Source organism: Micropterus salmoides, unplaced genomic scaffold (assembly GCF_014851395.1).
Source record: "Micropterus salmoides isolate LMB-PRFRI ecotype aquatic unplaced genomic scaffold, ASM1485139v1 Ms_hic_scaffold_10, whole genome shotgun sequence".
NCBI lineage: Eukaryota > Metazoa > Chordata > Actinopteri > Centrarchiformes > Centrarchidae > Micropterus > Micropterus salmoides.
In genome coordinates this window covers 25,995,586-26,018,607 of record NW_024040041.1, presented here as the reverse complement: position 1 = coordinate 26,018,607, position 23,022 = coordinate 25,995,586, and the positions used below count along the sequence as shown (strand labels likewise).

At 38.6% G+C, this 23,022-nt stretch overlaps 2 protein-coding genes and 3 non-coding genes across 6 annotated transcripts; 1 reads left to right on the top strand and 4 right to left on the bottom strand.

The window, feature by feature from the left end:
- Window positions 1-468: 468 nt before the first annotated feature.
- On the bottom strand, window positions 469-16,283 carry LOC119893091 (plexin domain-containing protein 1-like). The gene is made up of 14 exons (XM_038705025.1): window positions 15,959-16,283; window positions 9,030-9,196; window positions 8,612-8,755; window positions 2,772-2,841; window positions 2,539-2,661; window positions 2,343-2,461; window positions 2,152-2,251; window positions 1,956-2,051; window positions 1,751-1,832; window positions 1,608-1,668; window positions 1,417-1,528; window positions 1,247-1,282; window positions 1,011-1,168; window positions 469-912 (listed from the first exon to the last, which is right to left on the bottom strand). Exons 1-14 carry the CDS (start codon window positions 16,035-16,037, stop codon window positions 799-801), a joined length of 1,461 nt encoding a protein of 486 aa, XP_038560953.1. The 5' UTR covers window positions 16,038-16,283; the 3' UTR covers window positions 469-798.
- trnac-gca lies at window positions 3,592-3,663 on the bottom strand. The gene has a single exon. It is a non-coding gene; the product is annotated as a tRNA-Cys (tRNA).
- Window positions 5,872-5,943, bottom strand: trnac-gca. The gene has a single exon. It is a non-coding gene; the product is annotated as a tRNA-Cys (tRNA).
- A 2,684-nt stretch (window positions 16,284-18,967) lies between the features above and the next one.
- Window positions 18,968-19,039, top strand: trnac-gca. Its single transcript has one exon. It is a non-coding gene; the product is annotated as a tRNA-Cys (tRNA).
- A 367-nt stretch (window positions 19,040-19,406) lies between these two features.
- On the bottom strand, window positions 19,407-22,879 carry arl5c (ADP-ribosylation factor-like 5C). 2 transcript variants are annotated; one of them, XR_005442752.1, is made up of 7 exons: window positions 22,695-22,879; window positions 22,008-22,068; window positions 21,760-21,907; window positions 21,296-21,379; window positions 20,707-20,858; window positions 20,129-20,614; window positions 19,407-20,064 (listed from the first exon to the last, which is right to left on the bottom strand). XR_005442752.1 is itself a non-coding variant. In XM_038705010.1 (6 exons), the coding sequence occupies exons 1-6, from the start codon at window positions 22,738-22,740 to the stop codon at window positions 20,566-20,568; spliced, it is 540 nt and encodes a 179-aa protein (XP_038560938.1). In that variant the 5' UTR covers window positions 22,741-22,879; the 3' UTR covers window positions 19,407-20,565. The 2 variants fall into 2 exon arrangements, 1 of the variants encoding a protein (XP_038560938.1); XM_038705010.1 differs by having other exon boundaries at window positions 19,407-20,614.
- Window positions 22,880-23,022: the final 143 nt, after the last annotated feature.

The following is a 23,022-nucleotide window of genomic DNA, read 5'->3' as shown; positions in this document are numbered from 1 at the left end:
TGTGTAACTGTGAGGAAATCGATCCATGTGCGTGTCATATCTGTCCTCGTCCCATCTGTACTTGCATAGCAAACTCATGCGATCATCTCTATTGTTGCGGGTTTTGAGGGGAGGGGGGGTTACCAATCCAGTGATCTCAAATCACATTTGTACACATCTGCCACGTTCACTGCGTGTCCTACTTGATCGTGTCCATGTGATATATTTGGTTAGGATGACATCTGCTGACAGAAGAGTTGTACTGTTTGTTCTGTTTCTCCTCAAATCATTTTTTCCTAGTGCGGCTGCAGCATTTTGTGAATTTTTACTCATAATTAATGTACAACATCAAACTGCCGAATCTGACTTAAAGACGCCAAAGCAAAATATTATAAACTGGAGTACTGATCAGGAACTGTGTTCTTAAAAACAAAAGGTGGAGCAGTTAAAATAATCAACTTCATCTTCAAAAGCAGCAGGAACTGAAACTGAAGCACACCCACATCTTTATTTGTTTGATGTCAAACAGCACAGTTTATTGTAGTCAAGAATGTTTTCGGGTGGAATTCAACCACCATTTATTCCTGCAGATATATACATTTCTAATGAAACCATTCAACAGCATCTACCCTAACTGTTACAACAATTTAAAATTTTAAAATGGAGTCATGATCGTCTTAAAAAAGCAATCATAAACTGAATATAAAAGGTGAATTGGCTTTGGAATGTATGTTTTCACAAATGGACATGCTTGAATGTGTGTAGAAATCAGAAATTACTTCAATGCAAACATCTTGTTTATATAAGTTTCCATCCACTTCAACGTGGCCCTGCTTCAACAATGCTGTCTTTTTCATGACCTTCCCCTTCCACTTCTGTGTAACCAGATTGTTGCTTCTGAAACTTCAAAGAAGGCCAGTAATTCTTGCGACGCTACAAAAAAAGCACGCACAAAAGAATTGCATTTAATGTGGACATATACAGTTTGTAACTGGTTACTGTCAGAGCAGGTGTATGATGTTTTTGCTCACCTGGATGAGGTAAAGTGGTGATGTAGCAGTAGGATGGTAGTTGATGTAAAGAGCTACAAGTACCAGAGCCAAAAGTAACACCAGCGTAGCTGCTATACCAGCTATCAGTCCTGTGTTAGCCAACCTGTCACTCTTGGTTGAAGAATCTGTCTTCACATCTGCATTGAAGATGAAGCCCCATAATTATATCCCTTCATAAAGCTCAACCATAATGGCTCTTAAAAGTATTAACTCACCATTGCCAGTGTTAAATATGTGATCTTTGTTCTCATCTGAAAGAAGAACACAGAGAGCAGTTGTTTCCATACTTATTTGAAGTTGGGAGTCAATTTTTTACCAAGCTGCAAAATGTGCTATTATGGTCAAATACTGCATACATTATAGTGAAAAAAGAGCTCAACCTCACCGTCACTTTCACAGCCTTTTTGTAGAGGAGTCAAAGAGGTCACATCCTGTGTCATAGAGGATCCAGTAGAGCTGTCGGCCCTGGAGTAATCCTCACAGGTTGCATCTTTGCTCTGCTCATTTACAATATAATAAATGCATGAGTCTCAAAACTGGCAAATAAGATACTAATTCTTGAATGTCCAACAATACCTCTTCTAAACAGCCATACTCCAGCCATTCTTGTCTGTGTCTATCCATGCCATCTGAACACCTAAAACACACACAAGATGTATATTTATAAGGGTTAAAACTGCACTATATAAACATTTGGGCTATTGTAATGTCCTGCTCACCTCTGGAGTACATTGCACCAGCTGCACCCAGAGGTTTGGATGGATGAGAGGCAGAGCTCACAGCTGTCATGTTGCAGGCAGGCTGAACAGAGAGGCAGAACCAAACAAGGAAAATAGTTATATTGTTTGAGTGTTGGTGCAGTCTAATATCTTGACTAGTTGAAAATATTGTAATGTCTTCCCATTAACGATGAGGATCACTTACTAGGCAGTGCAGTGAACTCAACAGCAGAGTATTTGGTGATCTTTGTATTGTCTATCTGAACCCGATGATACTCATAAATCGTCCGCCGTTGGGTCTCTGAGTTACAGATATCACAAGGTTAAATACCTGAAAGACTCTCTGAAGACTGATTGTTGTTCCATGGTGGCACAATACATTTGTGGACATTATTGCTGACCTGGTGATTGACGAGAAGGTGACGTGACCATGAAGGCGTCAGACAAACCGACCTTTACTGGATGCTCAGCTGAACTGATCACATCTAGTGACAGAGGTATCTGATAAACAAGCAAAAGGAATCACGTATGTAATAAGGAAGAGAACAGGTTTGGAAGACTACTAAGTATGCAGTACAGTGGTTTGTCTCACATCTCGGTAGCTGAACGTGATGGATCCTGTTTTGTAAAGAGCAGCCTGAAATGTAAAGGCTCCTTCTGACTCTTTTCCTGGGAGTCTGACCTGCTCCCACTGGACCACAAACACCTCGCCTGAACACAGTGAATGTAAGACATAGGTCAGACAAGTTATGAGACAATCTCAGAAACAATTTCAGGTGGCGTCTCACCATTATCCAGGTATTGCACGGTGGAATCTTTGGAGTAGCTGGGGTCAAAATTAGCCATTAGAGGGGCGATGTACTGTGTTGCGGTCAGCATACGGTGAGTAATGTCCCCTGTGAAGATAAACCCTGAAAAAAGGCCAGATGGAAAAATATGTAAGACTTTAGTATGACTTGTCTCTGCTCTGAACATACGCAGGAAAGGTCACTTGAACATCTGTTACAAAATCAAAAAGTACCTCCTGTTGCTATGGTAATCTGCCTTAAGTAATGTCCGTAAAAAGGAAAGTCAAACGACAGGGCGACCCTCTGCAAAGAGAGTAGATAGAAACAGAAAGAATTTTAATATAGATTCACGTGTCATTTTCAAGTAAACTAAATCAATTTAATTGTTTTGAGGTTGTATTTTGAGTTGCTGTTCTGTGGTGCTATGCACGCAAGTTAGCTCAAGGTTTGTGTTACACTGAGATAGAATAAAGAGGCTGTAAAATGCTTGTCTGGGAAAAGCTGTTTGGTTTCATTTCTCTTACTGAAAGGTCATTTTTATACATTTTAGAACACTACTCTTGCTCACTTAGTAACTCCAGAACCTGTATGTTCAGACTTTACAGTTTTTAATCCTAAAGATGTTCATAAAATCAAACCCTGTTTTTAATACTATTTATGGTAGGCAGTTTTCAACAATATCCATTAATTGTATTTACATTCTGTCATTTGCTCTCTATAGTATTCATTGCTGGTGACAGAGTCTGCCATTCTCCCTCTTGATTCAAATTGCCTAGCAACACACAAAGGATTTACAGGAAACAACACAGAAACTTATACAGCGTTAGTGTTTGTAAATTGATCTCAGCTTCACTGTTCACAATCCTGTAGCCATATTGGAGCAATTACCACTAACAAGCACGTACCAAATCAACCAAGACTCAAATGCTATGGATTAAAACCAGGTTGAATATGACACAATATTGTTATTCAGAGCCAACAATTCATAAGTCCTTTGACTCACTTAAATGTCTTGTGTCAAATGAAGTATAGTGCAGACGTTTTACATAAATAAGGGGGCACCCGGATTTGAACCGGGGACCTCTTGATCTGCAGTCAAATGCTCTACCACTGAGCTATACCCCCGTTTCCTGAATATGGTCCAGCTAATATTATATATAGTTTACATAGGGATAGGCACTTGTGTGCATTGGCAGTTTCTGACTCACCTTATACAAACAGCCAATGTGTAATAAACCTTCTCAGCATGCAGTCTGATGTAACTATTTTGCAATGATCTTGTTAAAACATAGACACAACTTGGCTGTGCAGAGCAGGTCGTTGAGGTTACAGGGTGTGAACTTCTCAAAACACATATTCTGCTAAATAACTGAGATCCACAACACCATGATTCAATCTCAAAATCCACATTATCAGTCAAAATCAGCAGGGCAAATGGGAAAACTGACCTTGCTGTAACCAATTATAAAAATGATTACCCTCGAGTGCAGCTTTAGCTGTAACATGATATACCAAAGACTTGTGTCTTTTGATTTCGCCAAACTGCAAGCACATTTTCTCCTCAGGTTCATCCTTTTAGAATTGACGTTGGATGTTTTTGTGAAGCCAAAGTACTCTGTTTCCACTTGGAGAATCCTGGGATTGTCAGTGTACAGGAGATTTCCTTTCTTTTGCCTGAAGCCTCACATTTTTCCATATTAAAGTAAGCTGTATATATTACACAGGTGCTCCATGTGGGTCAAAAGAGGTCAATACTGAGCAGATGCTTGCAACCTCTGGCAGGCCCGTAGGTCTTGGCATGTATACCAACATCCCCAAGTCATTTGGCTGTATACTTGGTGTACTTGTACTTGCTGCAGTGTTGCAATTTTGTACTCTGTTTCACCAAGGTCATAGAAAATATTAGTTTTGAATGTTCATATTTATATATTGTTATATATTGTATATAAAGTAAGAGAGCACGTATACTTACATACTGGAGTGCCTAAACATGGATGATTCATTGGTTAGCCAGAAGTGTGAAAATTCCCCAGTTTGTCTGCATATTCAATGGATTACTTCAGAAAGTATATCTGACCATTTTATACAGGTATCTTTGATGTTCTCACAGGTAGGGGACACCCAGATTTTAACTGGGGCCCTCTTGATCTGCAGTCAAATGCTATACCCCCTGTGACAATAATTCTTCCATTGCTCATTGATAATCTGGTAAATGAGAATTTAGATAAAAATATTTATAAATATTTTGTATATAAAGTAAGAGAGCACATGCACTTACATAATGGAGTGCCTAAAAATGGACAATTCATTACTTAGCTTCATTACAACCAGTGATGCAGTCAAATGCTCTGCCACTGAGCTATACCCCCTGCAACAAAAGCTTTTCCATTGCTCATTGACAGTCTGGTAAATGAACATATGGACAAAAATATTTATAAATATTTCAGATATAAAGTAAAAGAGCACATGCACTTACATAGTGGAGTGTCTAAACATGGAAAATTAATTGTTTAGCATCATTACAACCAGTGATAGAAATGTGAAATTACCCAGTTTGTCTGCATATTCTATGGATTGATTCAGAAAGTACATATAACCATTTTACACAGGCATTTGGGATGTTCTCAGAGGCAGGGGTCACCCAGATTTGAACTGGGGCCCTCTTGATCTGCAATCAAATGCTCTACCCCCTGTGACAATAATTCTTGCATTGCTCATTGATAATCTGGTAAATGACAATTTAGATAAAGATATTTATAAATATTGTGTATACGAAGTAAGAAAGAACATACACTTACATAGTGGAGTGTCTAAAAATGGACAATTCATTGCTTAGCATCATAAGAACTAGTGATAGAAATGAGATAATTACTCAGTTTGTCTCTACATTCAATGGATTTATTCAGAAAGTATATATAACAATTTTATACAGGCATTTGAGATGTTCTCAGAGGTATGGGGCACCCAGATTTGAACTCGGGACCTCTTGATCTGCAGTTAAATGCTCTACCACTGAGGTATACCCTCTGTGACAATTGCTTGTTGATAGTCTGATAAAAGACCATATGGACAAAAATATTTATAAATATTTTACATATAAAATAAGAGAGCAAATGCACTTACATATAGTGGTGTGTCTGAACATAGACAATTCATTACTTAGCTTCATTTCAAGCAGTGATAGAAATGTGAAAACTACCCAGTTTGTCTGCACATTTTATGGATTGATTCAGAAGGTATATATAACCATTTTATACAATGATAAAATGCTAAAATGCTGAGAGACTTTGAAATCACACCACATCAGAAGTCATGCTGTATGTTCCCAGAGACAGGGGGCACCCAGATTTGAACGGGGGACCTCTTGATCTGCAGTCAAATGCTCTGCCACTGAGCTATACCCCCTGCAACAAAAGCTTTTCCATTGTTCATTGACAGTCTGGTAAATGACAATTTAGATAAAAATATTTATAAATATTTTGTATACAGGTGCTGGTCATATAATTAGAATATCATCAAAAAGTTGATTTATTTCAGTAATTCCATTCAAAAAGTGAAACTTGGATATTATATTCATTAATTACACACAGACTGACATATTTCAAATGTTTATTTCATTTAATTGTGATGATTAAACTAGACAACTAATGAAAATCCCAAATTTAGTATCTCCGAAAATCAGAATATTACTTAGGACCAATACAAAAAAAAGGATTTTCAGAAATGTTGGCCAACTGAAAAGTATGAATATGAAAAGTATGGGCACGTACAGCACTCAATACTTAATTGGGGCTCCTTTTGCCTGAATTATTGCAGCAATGCGGCGTGGCATGGAGTCCATCAGTCTGTGGCACTGCTCAGGTGTTATGAGAGCCCAGGTTGCTCTGATAGTGGCCTTCAGCTCTTCTGCATTGTTGGGTCTGGCGTATTGCATCTTCCTCTTCACAATGCCCCATAGATTTTCTATAGGATTAAGGTCAGCCGAGTTTGCTGGCCAATTATGAACAGGGGTACCATGGTCCTTAAACCAGATACTTGTAGCTTTGGCACTGTGTGCAGGTGCCAAGTCCTGTTGGAAAATGAAATCTGCATCTTCATAAAGTTGGTCAGCAGCAGGAAGCATGAAGTGCTCTAAAATGTCCTGGTAGACGGCTGCGTTGACCTTGGACCTCAGAAAACACAGTGGACCAACACCAGCAGATGACATAGCACCCCAAACCATCACTGACAGGAAACTTTACACTGGACTTTAAGCAACGTGGATTCTGTGCCTCTCCTCTCTTCCTCCAGACTCTGGGACCTTGATTTCCAAAGGAAATGCAAAATTTACTTTCATCAGAGAACATAACTTTGGACCACTCAGCAGCAGTCCAGTCCTTTTTGTCTTTAGCCCAGGCGAGACGCTTCTGACGTCTGTGTCTTGTTCAAAAGTGGCTTGACACAGGGAATGCGACAGCTGAAACCCATGTCTTGCATACGTCTGTGCGTGGTGGTTCTTGAAGCACTGACTCCAGCTGCAGTCCACTCTTTGTGAATCTCCCCCACATTTTTGAATGGGTTTTGTTTCACAATCCTCTCCAGGGTGCGGTTATCACTATTGCTTGTACACTTTTATATACCACATCTTTTCCTTCCCTTCGCCTCTCTATTTAATGTGCTTGGACACAGAGCTCTGTGAACAGCCAGCCTCTTTAGCAATGACCTTTTGTGTCTTGCCCTCCTTATGCAAGGTGTCAATGGTCGTCTTTTGGACAGCTGTCAGCAGTCTTCCCCATGATTGTGTAACCTACAGAACTAGACTGAGAGACCATTTAAAGGCCTTTGCAGGTGTTTTGAGTTAATTAGCTGATTAGAGTGTGGCACCAGGTGTCTTCAATATTGAACCTTTTCACAATATTCTAATTTTCTGAGATACTGATTTTTTTCATTAGTTGTCAGTTATAATCATCAAAATTAGAAGGAATGAACACTTGAAATATGTCAGTCTGTGTGGAATGAATGTATACATTATACAAGTTTCACTTTTTGAATGGAATCACTGAAATAAATCGACTTTTTGATGATATTCTAATTATATGACCAGCACCTGTATGAAGTAAGAGAGCACATGCACTTACATAGTGGAGTGTCTAAAAATGGACAATTCATTGCTTAGCATTATAAGAACAAGTGATAGAAACGAGATAATTACTTAGTTTGTCTCTACATTCAATGGATTTATTCAGAAAGTATAACCATTTGAGATGTTCTCAGCAATAGGGGGCACCTAGATTCGAACTGGGGACCTCTTGATCTGCAGTCAAATGCTCTACCAGCGAGATAGACTTTCTGTGACAACATTCCATTCTGTGACAACATTCCATCCATTGCTCATTGATAGTCTGGTAAATGACCATATGGACAAAAATATTAATAAATATAAAGTAAGAGTGCCCATGCACTTACGTAGTGGTGTGTCTAAACATGGACAATTCATAGATTAGCATCATTACAACCTGTGAAAGAAATGTGAAAACTACCCAGTTTGTCTGCACATTCGATAGATTGATTCAGAAAGTATATATAACCATTTTATACAATGATAGACCGCTTAAAGATTCTGAAATCATGACAGCCTGGAAGTCATGCTGTGTGTTCTTACAGTTTGTTCTCATTCACATAAAATCTGAAGGAAAGAATTTGGACGTTTACAGAGCAACTAACTTTGAATGGCTGCAATGTTACTGTTTAGCACCTATCTCACCAAGGACATAACGGATGATAAATTTTCAGAAGAGTGTATTTGAGTACTGTTGTGTCTGAAGATTAGGAAGAAGAGAATATTTGTGGATTAGGTTCATTTGGCTTTCTAACAATTGGTAACATGTTGGTAAAGTACACATGATTTCACACTTAAAGGGCAACCAAATTAAACTGGAGATCTCTTAATCTGTAGTCAGACACTCTACCACTGAGCCATACCCTTTATAACAACTGTCACCCACTAACACAATTTAAACGTGACTTCAAAATTTTATGAATAACTTAAAAAGAAAGTAAGAAAGTACATTTATTTTGTGTGTGCGAGACTCACCACAGCCTGTTTGTATGAATTTGACAGAATGCCATGGACTCTAACTTGGCCTTGCCGGACGTCACTCATGTCTACCCATAATGCCTGTGAGCGCTGGTCTTCTGGGCCAAAGCTACGCCATGTATAATACTTGCCAGAGTCCTCCTTCCAGACAGAAAAACAAAGAGGATCAGAGTTTGTAATGGCGTGACTGTGTTCAGAGAGTGTGTCACACAGGCATCAAGAGTTCACTCTACACATGGTTAAATCATATGCTGTCATTTACTTCTGCAAGTGAGTGGAAACAAGTAAATTCTACTTTCCAAAAGAGGGCAGTGTTTAACTCCAACTAAAACAAACAGAACATGTCAAAAGCCAAAAACATAACAAATGCCACAAGTCATTATAGTCTTAAGAAACGCTGTGGTGCAGCACTCACCACTACACGTGTCATGTTGTCTGGCAGAGTGTCGATGGTTAGTTCTCCACCCAGGATCGCCCTGCCTATCCTAGCGTGACCTGAAGATGACTTCTGGGCACTCTGAGGATGACTGTCACTTCCAGTTGATTCTTCATGCTTCTGTGAGATCACACTGTACCAATTGTCTGTCCAAATTAATACCAGAATACCAGGTTAGTATGTTCTGCTGGTCATTATGTGATGATATAAGCAGTTGCATCCTGCTTATATGTTAAATAATGCATTCTAAACCCACTGATTTCCACACTCTCATTTCAATATAAAAAGAAGAGAAAGCACACCAAAGCATTTTTTACCCTGGAAGCAGAACCACAACATGTCAGATGCCAGTTTTATTCAGACTCTTAAGAATTATGTTCACAGTTGTGGCTCAGTGCCCGGCCAATCAGCCAAATTACAATTGGTTTTGAAATTGTCAGTCTTGCCTTGTCAGCCACGTCAGTTAAAGCCATTGTTGAATGAAGACAAAACAATACAAATAACATTTAGTTATGCTCAGAGGGAACTGTCAAGCCTTACAAACAATATAAACTATATTTGGTAAGCAAACTGGTGTAGGTGGGCTTTGTTTTACAGTTTTGTGTGTTTAAGTTGATGGCTTGTCTTTCTTTGAAGCCACATATTCAAATTCACATATTTCTAGTTGATTTTAGGAGTTTATTTTAGCACCGTGTTTTTCTGTGTGGAAAGTGTGGAAAATACATGTCTGCTGCTGGTACATTTAGACACAGATGTGGACCTGTGAATATCTTGGCCCTTGCACAACCTCAGTTACTGATATAGCTGTACATTTAAAGCCATACACGGAAAAGTGTCTTGACTAAGCTTCCAAGAGTTATTTCTGTTGTATACAAAACAAACGCAATGCATTGCCCTAAAAAGCTCTTTTGAGGACTTTTTTGTGTGGTGTAGTCTGCAGAAAGGTCAATAAGGAACTGGTCAGTTTAATCTATTAAATATTTAATTATTAAATATTCTTCTTCTTATTTTAGGAGAAACAAAGTATGCTGAAGCTGGCTATATTTTTTTATATGCATTGCATCTCTTTTTTTTCACAAACTTGCAATGTTGTCATGTGTAAAATATTATGATCAAAGGATACACAAATTATTCAGGAAGACTGCAATTTAAGAAAAAAAAATTGGGATCCACAAAACAAATCTGCTACACTTACAAATGCAAAAACAAGATTTTCTATTAGAGGAAGTTTTCAGAGTTTACAGTTGAAGTGTGGAAAAATGTCAAATCATTCCCTACTTCCTTTATTTCCATAAGCTAGTTGATAAAACAGTTATGTGTGCTCATAAAAAAACAGTCAAGACTTCATAATGAAACACAAATGTATAATATGTGGCAAGGACTATTTATTGTTTAAAAGTTAACAAAAAATGCATGAATAAATTGAGGTGACCTTATTTTGGAGATATTTCAAATGATACAGCCAATGCTGAACAACATTGCGACCTCAGTCAAACATGACTCCCACATTTCTGGCAGCTTGTTTGATATATATTTTCAGGTTACCAAGGTAGCATCATATCATGTATTAAAAATGGTGAATTTTGCCAGATAAAACAGCCTCAGGTCTATCTTTATTCAGCTAAGGAATGTTGAAAAAATATTGAAAACAGAAGTCGATAGATGTATCTCTCTCTATCTATCTCTCTATCTAATTACGGTAGTTTGTTGGTGATTGCGGCTTTCTTACGTACATTACGGGACACGGTGGTGACGTCACGTAGCAGCCTATATATACCCCGAAACAGCGCTCATCTTTCGCGGGGTGTCTCTTCTAACCCTAAATCAGGGCGGTCTCCTGTACATAACGTTTGCTGTTTTTTTTTTCTGGCTTTCAGCTTACTACAGGGGGTGTTGGAAGTGGCGATGGGAGCGAACCTTTGAAAAAAGCCATGAGAAATCACTCCGTCATGTTCAGTTTCCCGTCCAGAACACCGTGAATGTCCTGCCGTGGTCAGCTTGGCTGCCACGAAGAGTTGGTCTCTGCTGCTCCGGTGTTGTCTTGTCGGGACTGTTGGCAACTGAGCAGAGTAAAACTGAGTAGGGTGACTCTATCAGATCTCCCAGTGGTCTGGTTAGGAAGCCCAAGCTCAAACACCTGTTCACGTCTGATTTAACTGTCAGTCTTGAGTTACTTGTGTCTGCAGTTGTTTGCTTGCTCCCCACTTCATGCTAACGCTAGCTAAAACCAACAGCTAAGTTAACGTTAGCAACGCTGGTCTGCCCCCCTCAAAGGACTGTGCCCCGCTTTCAAAGTTACATAAAAGGCTGACAAAGACATGGCGGCGTGGACATTTAGACGCTTAAGTCGTACAAATGTCGACGTTTTAAAGATATAATTATTAAACGCATTTTTGTCTTTCTGCTGCAGTTCAAAGAGTAACTCTTACTAATGTAACACATTTTTATTATGACACTGCACTTGAAAGTGGCTTTAAAAGCATTAAAAAAAATCTGTACTTTCACATAATCAGTGCCATGTTTTTCGACTGAGCTAAAGCCACTTTCTGCCCTAGTCTTGCGCACCTGATTCAAATAAGTCTTAACTCCCATGCAGTAGAGGCATGTTGTGGGCCTGCATCCTGTCTTAAAATAGGCCATGTTATTTAAATTTGCACTTGCAAATGAATTTGCCCAAAATTCTGCCAGCACAGATGTCATTGAATGCGTAATGCAAAAGAATTACACCTCAGGCTGAGTAAAATTGGGCTGAGGTAAAAGATATTTAAAGTGCTTGGGTGCACATTCAAAAAAATGTTGGTGATAAAGCTGGATTCTGAGGTTTGCAAAACCTCATGAGTTGGAAATAACTTACTTGGGGACCATGGTGTAACTCACTGGGGTCTGAAAAATATGGTATGACAATAAAGGTGAACTACACCACCAACCAAATCCACATTATAATACACGGTGTCTACTGAATTGCTCATAAAATGGACATCATCAAGACATCATGCTTGTGTTTCATGTGTTTGACCTCACTGGCCTGACATCTGAATTAGACAGCTAAATGAAATCCTTTAAATTCAGCCATTTTAAACATGTTTTAAAAAACAGAGAACATCCTTGCATGCAGACATACTTCCCACTCCCTCTTCTACTTTTACTAGTCCATGTTAATGAGAAAATTAACAGACTACAGCATAATCCTTCTTTGCAGTTTTACAGATGTTCATTGTTAAAACTGGGTAATCAACAAGAAAACACATTTGAGATTATGAAACCTGACATATTTAGCTTCTAAACAAGTTCCTATGGGTGCCAGCACCTAGTGCAGCTCCTCTTATGCCAGGGAAATTTTAGTTGACTTTGGTTTGATGCCTACATTTCTGGCCTGAGTGTGGAACACAGGCCGGTTGGTCCCTCAGCCCCATCTTGTGCCAAACCCCCAGAATTCAGACTGTGTGGGACATTGGCTGACAAGGCCTGCTTTAAACATCACTCTGCATTCACACAATTATAATACTGATGTCTTCCCCAGGCATACAGTGTTTCATTTAACATGTTTCTGAAGTGACAACCCAAATGTCTTGACCTCATAGAGTGTATGTGTTTATGAATGTTTCTCTCCACCCTTTGATTCAACTGAGTGGTGCGTCAAGGCATTTGTGGCAGATCATATATTAAACCTAGATGTGTGATTGTTGAGCACTGGGTCCGCCCTGTTATGGCATGAGGTAAGAGGAAGAATGTTGTGCACACACTTGTTGAGATTTGCAGTGCAGCAGATAAACATCCTCGTTTAGTTAGTTAAGTTGGGAGGGGTGCAGACTCTCAATATGAATTTGTGGCTTATAATATCAACTCAGGCCATCAGTCTCACAGCCAGTGCTATTGAAATCACTGGCAGATGACCAAAACAGTGAGATGGGAGTCTTATTGTCTTGGCTGCCCAGGAGAAACTGACAAAGACACTCTTCACTCATTCTATATAAGAATTTCACTCATTCTATATAAGAATTATTCAGTGGATAGCACATGCCCTGAGCTCTGCTGGGGATTTTTATATTTCATACAAAATAGTAGAAACAAACTTTTTCAAACTTACATTTGACTGTTGATAAAGGAGTGAAAGCTACCATTCTGTTTTTCGTAGTATATGGTATCCTTATTATAAGAATTTATAATTTTGAATTGTTTGGATGCATCTGAAATACATATTGATACCTTCATGTTAATAATAACACAGCAACTGATTCTGCGATGACATGAAAAATTAAATATGATATATATGCATATTTCTGTATTTTTCTTTAGAACTGAAGTAAGATTACTTTACTTTAGACTTATTGAAATTGTAACTTAAAATTTAGAAATGTTCATACATATACACAATACATATCTAAATGTATGGTAACAGTTGCACAGTTTGTGACCCCCCCAAAAATCCAATGGGAGGGGACTGCAACAGGATATAAGTGGTGAATCCCTATCAAGGTGGACCTTGATTTGATCTTCTGTTCTTTTAGGAAAAGAACAGGGTGCTGCCTCGATTAAAAGATAGTGCTAGAATAGATAATGGACTACCTCACTGTTCATTTTGAGCGCAACAGCCAACTCCAACCTCAGTATGAAAGTGTAGATATTGTGTTGGTGAGTCAGAAAGTGAGAAACACATTGGTTGCTTATCTGTGCAGCTGGTCAAGAACACCCAATGAGGTTTCCGCAGTTAAATATACATTTGTTTTACGATGTAAATGTTGTGTGAGACAATGAGAGCAGCACTGAGGCAAAGGATGACAAGTATTTGTAAAAGACCTAGTAAGGTAAAACAGGAACCACTGTAATGGTCAAATGTCGTCAATTAGAGGGCAGATGTTTTGGACAGAAAACTGACCTGTTCCCACTCTTAGGAGCTACCATACCACAACATTTGGCTGCCTTTTTCTGTGAGTGGTCAGCTCAGAGCGGTCTGAGTGGACACACCCTTCCTGAGCAGAGGCTGGAGGAGTTGGCATGAACTCCTCATTACCCACAATAAATATATAGTTCATTTCAAGATGTGGTTGAATTGCAGATGTGCAATTCTATTTCATCCAGATAATCAAGCCACTTCTTCTGAGAGATTAAAAGAGTGATTTATAGTAGAGAAATGTTTATATTTAACTGAAAACCTGCAACTCTACTAATAAAAAGTTGGGAAGCTGATCTCTTAGTATATATGGGCCAGTAAATTAGCTGCTGATGTAGTACAGCAACAATTATCATGGTATTGAAGCACTGAGAGGACATTCCTTTAATAAATGTCACCCAGGAATCTTCAAAATGACTCATTTAATTTATAACATCCCTAAGAGAGTGCAAAAAAGTTACATTTCACAATAAAACTAAAGACAAGAGACATTACGATTTTGGTTATGTTTTGTTAAGAGAACACAAGTGCACTGATTGCCTCACCTTTGCTCTGTTGTGGTGAAACCAAATCTCTGCATGGGAGAGGTAAAAAATGTTATTTTTTGCTTTTCATTGTCCGATAAGACAAATTAATGAAGGGGGCAGAGTTCGGGCTAAAACCATTTCCCATACAAATGCTGTTCCAAATAACAAGATGAACCAAAGATCAAGTTGCTCGGCTGTTGGCAGATAACTGTTTTTGTTCTTGCTGTTTTTATTTTTCCTAAAACACAAGTATGTTTTGCTATGACAAGTCAGATTGCACATGACTTTTATAATATAAGAGTCAATCTTGGGATCCACAGACAATAACATCCTATCTATGATCCAATCTTAGAAAACAATCCTTCTTTCTTTGCTTCTTCCACTCTAGGTCCAACATGTCTGGATCAGCTTCAGGCTATTTGTTAAGCAAACCTCTTAGCAGGACAGGAGACAAGAGGCCAAACACTGAGGTCATTGCTGGGTACACAATTCATTTTCAGCTTGGGGCTCTGTGTTTTTACAGTCTGGTTCAGATGGCTCTCTCAGGTCCAAAGTCATTTATAAAAACTGAGCAGTATGTAATGTTGAGTGACAAGGCAGATAAGAGCAAATTAAGCGCAGGAAAGAAGGATATGCTAGGTCAATACCGAAAGCTAACCCGTTATGTAGCAAGCAGATATATGCGTGCCTCCTGCACTGTAATCTGTGATGCATCTGCAGCACATTTCCCGATGCAGAAGAACTCTCCTGAACTCATCGGGACTTCTGGATTACTTTTTAAAAGATGTTTTAATGCAGGAAAAAGGCAGAAGGAGAAGAGTTTGTAGAGAGTGACCAGTCAAATCAGAGCTATACATCAATCAACACACCTGCATATCGTTCTGCACCCCTCTTCACTTCCCTAAACTTGGCCTGTATCAAAAAATATATAATAACTCTAATGTCTCCACTCTCCATCAGCTCAAAAGCCTCCCACAATTTTATGCCAGAGTCTAGCTGGGAGGCAAGACGAAAAACAAAGTCTATATCTAATTTTAAACCTGAGACGGGTGTTTGTGGGTTGTTGTTTAGACTCAGTCGCATGCTTGTGGAATAGGGTATTTTTATGTGCACTTTATTGTAAACTAGGTCATTCACTTTTGTGCGTAAAATGGAAAGGGCATGGTATGCCCATTTGCTTCTCCATAAAGAGTCCTGCTGAAGTTCTGTGGTTTATAGTGAGTTAAAATAGCAACAGAATCACACACAGCATCAGTATAAAAGTAATATATAAGATCATTAACTGTTCCCTGTGACAACTAAACAAGATTGCACAGACTTCAAAGCATGAAATTGAGGAAAAGATAAAAAGTGGAGAAGCTGCAATGCAGACTTGCTACAACTATGAGCTTAAGCATCTGTATGACTTTAAAGAGCAGACAGGAGGCAGTGCGGACAGGTGGAAAGATTAAAGCAATGATGATAATGGAGGGAAAATACACACAACTCACCTGTTTGCTGTTGAGCCCAAACTCTTGCCAGCTCTGTTTGGGAGAGACAGAGGAAGAGCATCACCAAGCTAAAACACATGTTTGGAAGCAAAAGACAAAAACAAAAGAAAGACAAAAAAAAACACAGCTTTGTCTCTTCTTTCTCCTCTTCTCCTCGCAAAAGTTGTTTGCTCTGAATCCCACTTCCACCCGCCACGCTCTTCCTCCCTCTAAATCACCACCCTGTTTCTAACTACACCCTTTCTCTCCTCCTTCTCTCCTTGGTGATCACAATAGACACAAGGATCAGCTGATGAGGGTTTGGAACAGAAAGGATAAAGTCTATCATCTGTAATTCCCTGGAATCGCAGCTAACCTCTCCCATCACTCCCAGTGATAAAAGTATAAATAGGACCATCCACTGGAGTCTCACTGTCAGCAGAGTGTGTATGGAACCTCCCTCTGTCCAAACCAACTGAAGTTCACTGAGGAATCTGACATCTGAGATTAGACATGGTGACCATGATGCTAACAATGCCAGGCCTAAAATCAGTGCTAGACATGATATTACACATTCCATGTCAAATCTGTTTATGGCTCCCCAAAACATTGTGTCTCTATTCTAACAACAACAACATCCTTTTGATGCCCACATGGAACAGAAAAGTCTCTTTGTTGCAGTTTAATTTCCAGTGGTTATGTAAAAGCCATGTTTTTTATTGCATGTAAAACTACCATAAGGCGAGCTTTACAAGCACTGTGGTGGACCCCATCACCTCTCTTAGCTGCCGCTTTCAGCATTTCTATCTGCTATGAGAGCAAACACGGAATCCTTGGCAAAGAAAATGGCAGCTGAGTGTTTATTGGATTCACAGCTGGAAAGGCAGTCAGTACCCTGTCTGTGTGCAGTGTGCACAGCATCATGTGTGGATCTTCACACATAGACTGCTGTGTTTTAAACAAACAAATAAATAAATATACAAAGGTTGTTTTTTTCATATCTTTCAGATGTTTCTGAAAATTAAGATGTTATAGTCACTGAGCGTAATGTTAGGATCCCTTGTTCTTACTTGAAGCGCACTGCTGATGAGGTGAATGCAGATAAATCTACAGCAATCATAAAGGAAGTCAGATGGATAAAGAGAGTTAGAAAAGAATTTGAACACTATGTGAACATATGTGCAAAAAGGGGACTGCAACTTAATATGAGGAGAATATCCCTAAACTTATCTGTGCAATAAGTGTATGTATTGTATCTACAAGTTGAATGACTACATCATAGGAAAGGTTTACATATATTAAAACAATACTGACATGTCTATATGTACATTAAAAGGGTTATCATTGGTTGCGTAGACTGAAGAGACCTAATTCATTTTCAGTGTCAGTGAATGGGTGGTGAAATCCACAGTTCTTCTTCTGTGTAAAAGTTCAGTTGAAGCTAGGGACATGTTTTGTGCACTCTAGATCAAACAAACAAACAGACAAAGGCCCCTGGAGTTTTTGGAAAGGTTAAATAAAATGATTTGAATGTCCAAAAAGCCAGAGAAGGCCAGGCCTTAGTGTAAACATCTCCTCAACTGACGTCTCCTCAACTGGAACATGTTAACTAGCTGCTATACTATATATCTTGGTGTAATGCCTTACATATTCACGTGTATCCCGTATTCACTGTGTACCCGCAATTACTTGTGTCCCTTAAAGTAACCTGTATGTAGAATAAATTGTTACTGAGATCGCTACATTAAGCCGTTTGTCTGTATTTGTATTATCCTTGTCATGTATCAACATACTTGGCCAATAAAGTTGATTCTGTTTGGCTTAATGAGCTATAAAATTATACAGAAAATGGCAAATCCTAAAAAATTAGAGCAGCCCTCATTTACACAACAGCAGTAAATATCAACATGATTCTTCCTGAAGATATGAATTGTAACAGAGAACCTCAAGAAAAGCTAATTTAATTTAGATAAAAAAAAAAACACACTAGTTTTCAGTTGCAAATGAACTGAATATTTAGGAAACTCAATGATAGTCTGTTTTACATTTTTGGCTTTTTCAATTCTGTAGCTTCACTTTAGATCTAACATGATTAAAATCTCACACTAATGGACTGGTGCGGGCAGTAGAAGAATTATTCAGTCCCTTAAGTAAAGATAACAATAGCACAACATAAAAGTACATAACTACAAGATAAAAATCCTGCGTCCACACCCTCAAGTAAGTGCAAGCATTATCAGCAAATTCTAGGCTACTTAAAGTATTAGTTAAAGTAATCATTCTATTATTCCTAAATTATTCCTTGTGACTAAATTATTAGACTTGACATTATTGGATTGTGAAAGTGTAAGCAGCATTTTAGAGTTGTAGCTGGTTGAGGTGGAGCTAGTTTGAACTAGGCCCACTTTATTACTTAAGTAATAACTGGTTTAATCTTTAGTAATGCATTGTATTTCAAAAATTAAGCCTATGTGTTTTATTTTAGACAAATCTGACTCTGAAAAGCAATGGCTGTCAAATAAATATAGTGAAAAAGAAGCCTACATATAGGCTGTGCCTCTGAAGTTTAGTGACATAGCCTGAAAGTTTAAATTTGCACGAAATGGACTCAGTTACTTCCACCACTGCAGGTAAAAAAAAAAACAACATACTTTCTGCTAATGCACTGAAATAGAAATCTGTCTTTTTTAACTCCCTGTTATTTTATGTCAACATGACTAGTTAATGGTTTTATTGTAGAGAGCAGTTACAAACGACATATTTATCGACATAACACTTTAAATTCACAGTAACGTTAACAATTAACGTTACACGTAATTTAGGCACAAATGTAGGCTTATTTCTCCCCCTAGTGGACAAAATAACGCCATGGATGTTAAATAGGCCTACCTGTTAGATACCAAGATTGTCGACAAAATCTAATCGTGTTCGGCTGAAAGCAAATACGCAATTGCATATAATCAATACAGAAATATGAACCGGGCATTCGACCTCATTAAATCCTAATTATACAAAACAAAGCGAAGCAACGGGGGTATAGCTCAGTGGTAGAGCATTTGACTGCAGATCAAGAGGTCTCCGGTTCAAATCCGGATGCCGCCTAGTTATGTTGTTTTTGTTTTAATGAACGCTGTCCACTTCAGAAGGAAGCAAACATTTTTAGTGCCATATGAAATCGTGGTAATTGCTGCTAAAATGTTAATCTTTTGAAAAGAGAACATTTAGGGTCCGATGGCCAAAGGAAATTCATAGTAGGCTACAAACTAAATGACTATTTGATTTTATCTGTACATCTGACACAACCTAATGCTACAAATAAGAGTGTTGCACAATAGTCACATAGACTATTTTTGTCATTACTGTAACTGCAGGTATAAAACACCCTTCAGTAGGTTATGCTGTATATCTCTTGTTGAAAACATGAATGAATGAATATTAAAGCCACAGGATAGAAAACACCCCCACCACATATTTGCAAAAATAATATTTATTTAAGAAAATTACACAATACAATATATACTTTTTAAAGATGACGCATAGTCCTTAGCAGCTAGCTCAATTTCCTATACAATAAATAGTTCAAGAGCTTTGTTTTTTTTTATTTAAATAAATTACTAAACATGTTTAAGTCCAACAGAAGTTTCCTGTTGTTCACTGGCATAAAATATAATCAGGTGCAGACTTAGCAAGGGAGGCCACCTATACTGGGCCTATGTGCTTACAGTTTCTTCTCAGTTTTCCATGATAGAGGTTTAATACAAACTACTTTGTAACTAGTAAAGTACTAAATTCAGGTGCAGCAGAAGTAGTTCAGGTAAATTAAAAAAGAAAGTAATCGGGGACGGGAATCACCAATCAAAGGTCAAAATGTGATCATGATTGATGACGCTAAAGGAGAAATAAAAGGGCACCAGCTTAGCCTACAAAAATTTGCATATGAGAAAATCTTTCACTTTATCAGTAAAACATTAGCTTAAATGTTTTCACTCATCATCTGTGATCTACCTGCTTCATGCTTATTATTCAAGTGTAGGTTGGGACATCTTTGGTTGTTCAGTTCTAGTAATGAATGACTGAATGATACTTTACAATTCAATAAAGTAAGTTGCTGTTGTCCATTGATTAACCTCAGGGAAATGAAAGAAGGCGTATGATATCGTGATATGCGGTATTACTTGTCAGGTAGGATACCTTACATAAACATGGTGCACCTCTGCAACATGGGTTACTTACGGTAAAGGTGCATAAAACACAAACTGTGCAATTCTTTGTAACCACAAGTGAAAAACACCAGATTATTAGAATAAAGGCAAGCGCTTTTGGAAGAGTAAAAAAATCATCACCCCGAGTTTGACATGATATTTGATGTACGTTAATTAGCTCTAAGATCGTCCATGTTTCTCTGTTGCTCCTCCACCCTGAGGCTCAGCCATATGAGAGGCAACCCCTTGGAGATTCTTACGTAGCTGGGCACGACATACTGTAGGTGTGGCGAGGCAGGCTCTATCACAGACGCCATGTTCACAGGACTTTGCCCAAAACACTGTAGATAACCCTGACACCGTGGCCTTTCCAGTACCTTTGAGGTAGGCTCAGTTTGAGGAAGTTTGATACACTGGAGCTGTGTTCTAGTTTGCAACAACCCGCGACTTCATCCAGTCCAGACTGGCAGGTAGACTGGGAGATTGACAAGAAACAACAAGTGGTTATTCCAGCGATCAAAGATGATGGCAGATAGAAAGAGAGAGTGTGAGGTGTGGTTGACTCACCCTTCTCCTGTCAAGGCGCAACAGGCTTGGACATGCCAGGAGTGAGTTGTGATTGAGTCGAGTGTGAGGCACTGGGAGATCTCTGCTGCCGTCATCGAGCCTTTCACATCCTGTTTGTTGGCCAAAACAAGAATGGCTGCATTCTGTAGGTCCTATGTCCAAACCAGAGAAGAGGGGTTACCAACACTGCTTTCAGTATCAATTTATATTTTTCGAGCTAATACATTTCCATTGGAAACCCCAAAAATTTCCCCGCGTCAGCTTTGACAACGGAGAACAACAACCTCAGCGGAAAATTTGAGCACATGTCAACACGCTGACTCACACAGTCTACATTGAAAGTTCCTCATCATGTTGTGTCATGGGTTCGTGACCAATGGCGCAATCACTGGAGTATCTCAGACATCAAAGCATGAATTGCAAACTTGGGCAGATTCATTGAACAACAAAAAGGTCTTACACCAAGGCTGCATTCAGACTAAACACACCCCAGATCAATTCATAAAACTAATCCCTGCTGTAATGTTTGGACCATAGTGATTGTAACTCTTGAGCTAACACACATCTCTCAACACAACAGGATTTGTACCTCATGTGAGAGCATTCGATGCAGCTCTTCTTTGGTGAGAGTGAGACGTTCGCGGTCAGTGCTGTCCACAACCAGAATGACAATCTGAAAGAACCACAACGTATAATTAAATCAGTTATTAGCATACAATCAAAAGATATCTCACATTACCAGAGCACATGTTACCAGTGTTGTAATTATAGGACGGGCACAAGATGTCAGCTACAGACATGTAATATATTATAAATTATTATGGTAACGGAGATAAGTAGGCTATCTTTATCAATACATAGGCCTACATAAGAAGCCAATATTTTTTAATGTGCTTTTCTGAGAACACATGACCAAGAAACTTTAAAGAAACTCAGCAAAATCAAAACTTGTCAAGTTTCTGACTTTAAAGTTACATTTTGAACCTATGGAATGTGTTTCAGTATCTTATGTAGAGTTAGACAGTGGAGCTGAAGACAGACAGTGATCTGTACCTCTGTGTTGCCGAAGTATGAGTACCAACTGGCTCGAAGGTTCTCCTGTCCTCCGATATCCCAAACCAAGAAGTTTGTGTTACGTACAGTGATCTCCTCTACGTTGCTGCCGATGGTTGGTGACGTGTGGACGGCCTCCTTTGTCAGACTGTTTGTGTGGGAAAACAAATGTTTGATAGAATTCAGAGTACTTATATTGAGCAGATTTTATAGTTACATGGCTATTGTAGCCCCAGAAAGTCACTTACAACTGATAGAGGATGGTAGTCTTTCCAGCGTTGTCCAAACCCACCATAACAACTTTGTGCTCTGCAATAAGTTGCATAATTAGTTTCAATGTATCACAAGGCAAATGTACACACAGATAAGATAATGTCAGGTACAGGACTGTGATGTACTGAGCAGAATAACATTTCTTATCCCACAGTAAGGTCCACTACATAGGAATAGTATTAGTCCAACAATGCATTCAAGGTTCAAGGTGCATTCAAGTCTTGTGTACTGTAAACATATAGGCTATGGTTTGGCAAAGAATGAAGCTAAAGTTGACAGTCTTAGTTTAACTTCAAGTCAGTCGTTATAGAAAGTATTTTATATGCACATGCGTAGAATATTTATATATGTATATTGTATATAATGTATATTGTTTTATTTTTATACATTACCATATTTTTATAGGCCTATAAATTTAATTATCTGTTAAGTGTTGTGTGTGTAGCATGAAAGGACTAGGCTTCAAACTTTCTGTTCGTAATCCAACCTTGTGTTTGATCCTTGATACTAGATATATTTTCATAATTTCAGACATATTTTCTCTGGTTATATATTGGCTATTATCATAAGATGCTTAAATAACCGCCGACAAACACCATAAGTAAAGAAACTGGTAGCTGAAATTGATAAATTATGTCTAGTTAAGTTTAAGTTACTCTTACCTCTGTCACCGAAAACAGCCATCATCTTAGTCAGAAGAAATCCCATGTCCAACAAGTGAGGTGGGTGATGAATAAAATCCAATGAACGCAAAACTTCAGCGTCTTTTTACAGCTGACTGCCAGACAAACCCTGTGCGGTCATCTGATATTAGTTTCTGCCACAGCATAGAGTTAGTGGGTGGCGCTTCGTAGAGAGAAAGCTTTGGTATTTGTCAGTCGGATGAGTCACGAACAAAGGCGATAGTAATGATACATTCAGGTGCTGTGGGACATGTCCGGTTCACCCACGCGAGGAAGCTATCAGGGTAGTAAACAAGGCAAGGTGCAG

Coding starts and splice junctions, on each gene's coding strand:
- arl5c (XM_038705010.1), bottom strand. CDS start 22,740: ATGGGATTTCTTCTGACTAAGATGATGGCTGTTTTCGGTGACAGAG. Junction 20,859..21,295: donor ATCGAATGCTCTCACATGAG/GTACAAATCCTG, acceptor GTTTGGACATAG/GACCTACAGAATGCAGCCAT. Junction 20,615..20,706: donor TGCGCCTTGACAGGAGAAGG/GTGAGTCAACCA, acceptor TCAATCTCCCAG/TCTACCTGCCAGTCTGGACT.
- LOC119893091 (XM_038705025.1), bottom strand. CDS start 16,037: ATGTGTTTTAGCTTGGTGATGCTCTTCCTCTGTCTCTCCCAAACAGAG. Junction 2,662..2,771: donor GATTACCATAGCAACAGGAG/GTACTTTTTGAT, acceptor GCCTTTTTTCAG/GGTTTATCTTCACAGGGGAC. Junction 1,169..1,246: donor CATATTTAACACTGGCAATG/GTGAGTTAATAC, acceptor TCTTCAATGCAG/ATGTGAAGACAGATTCTTCA.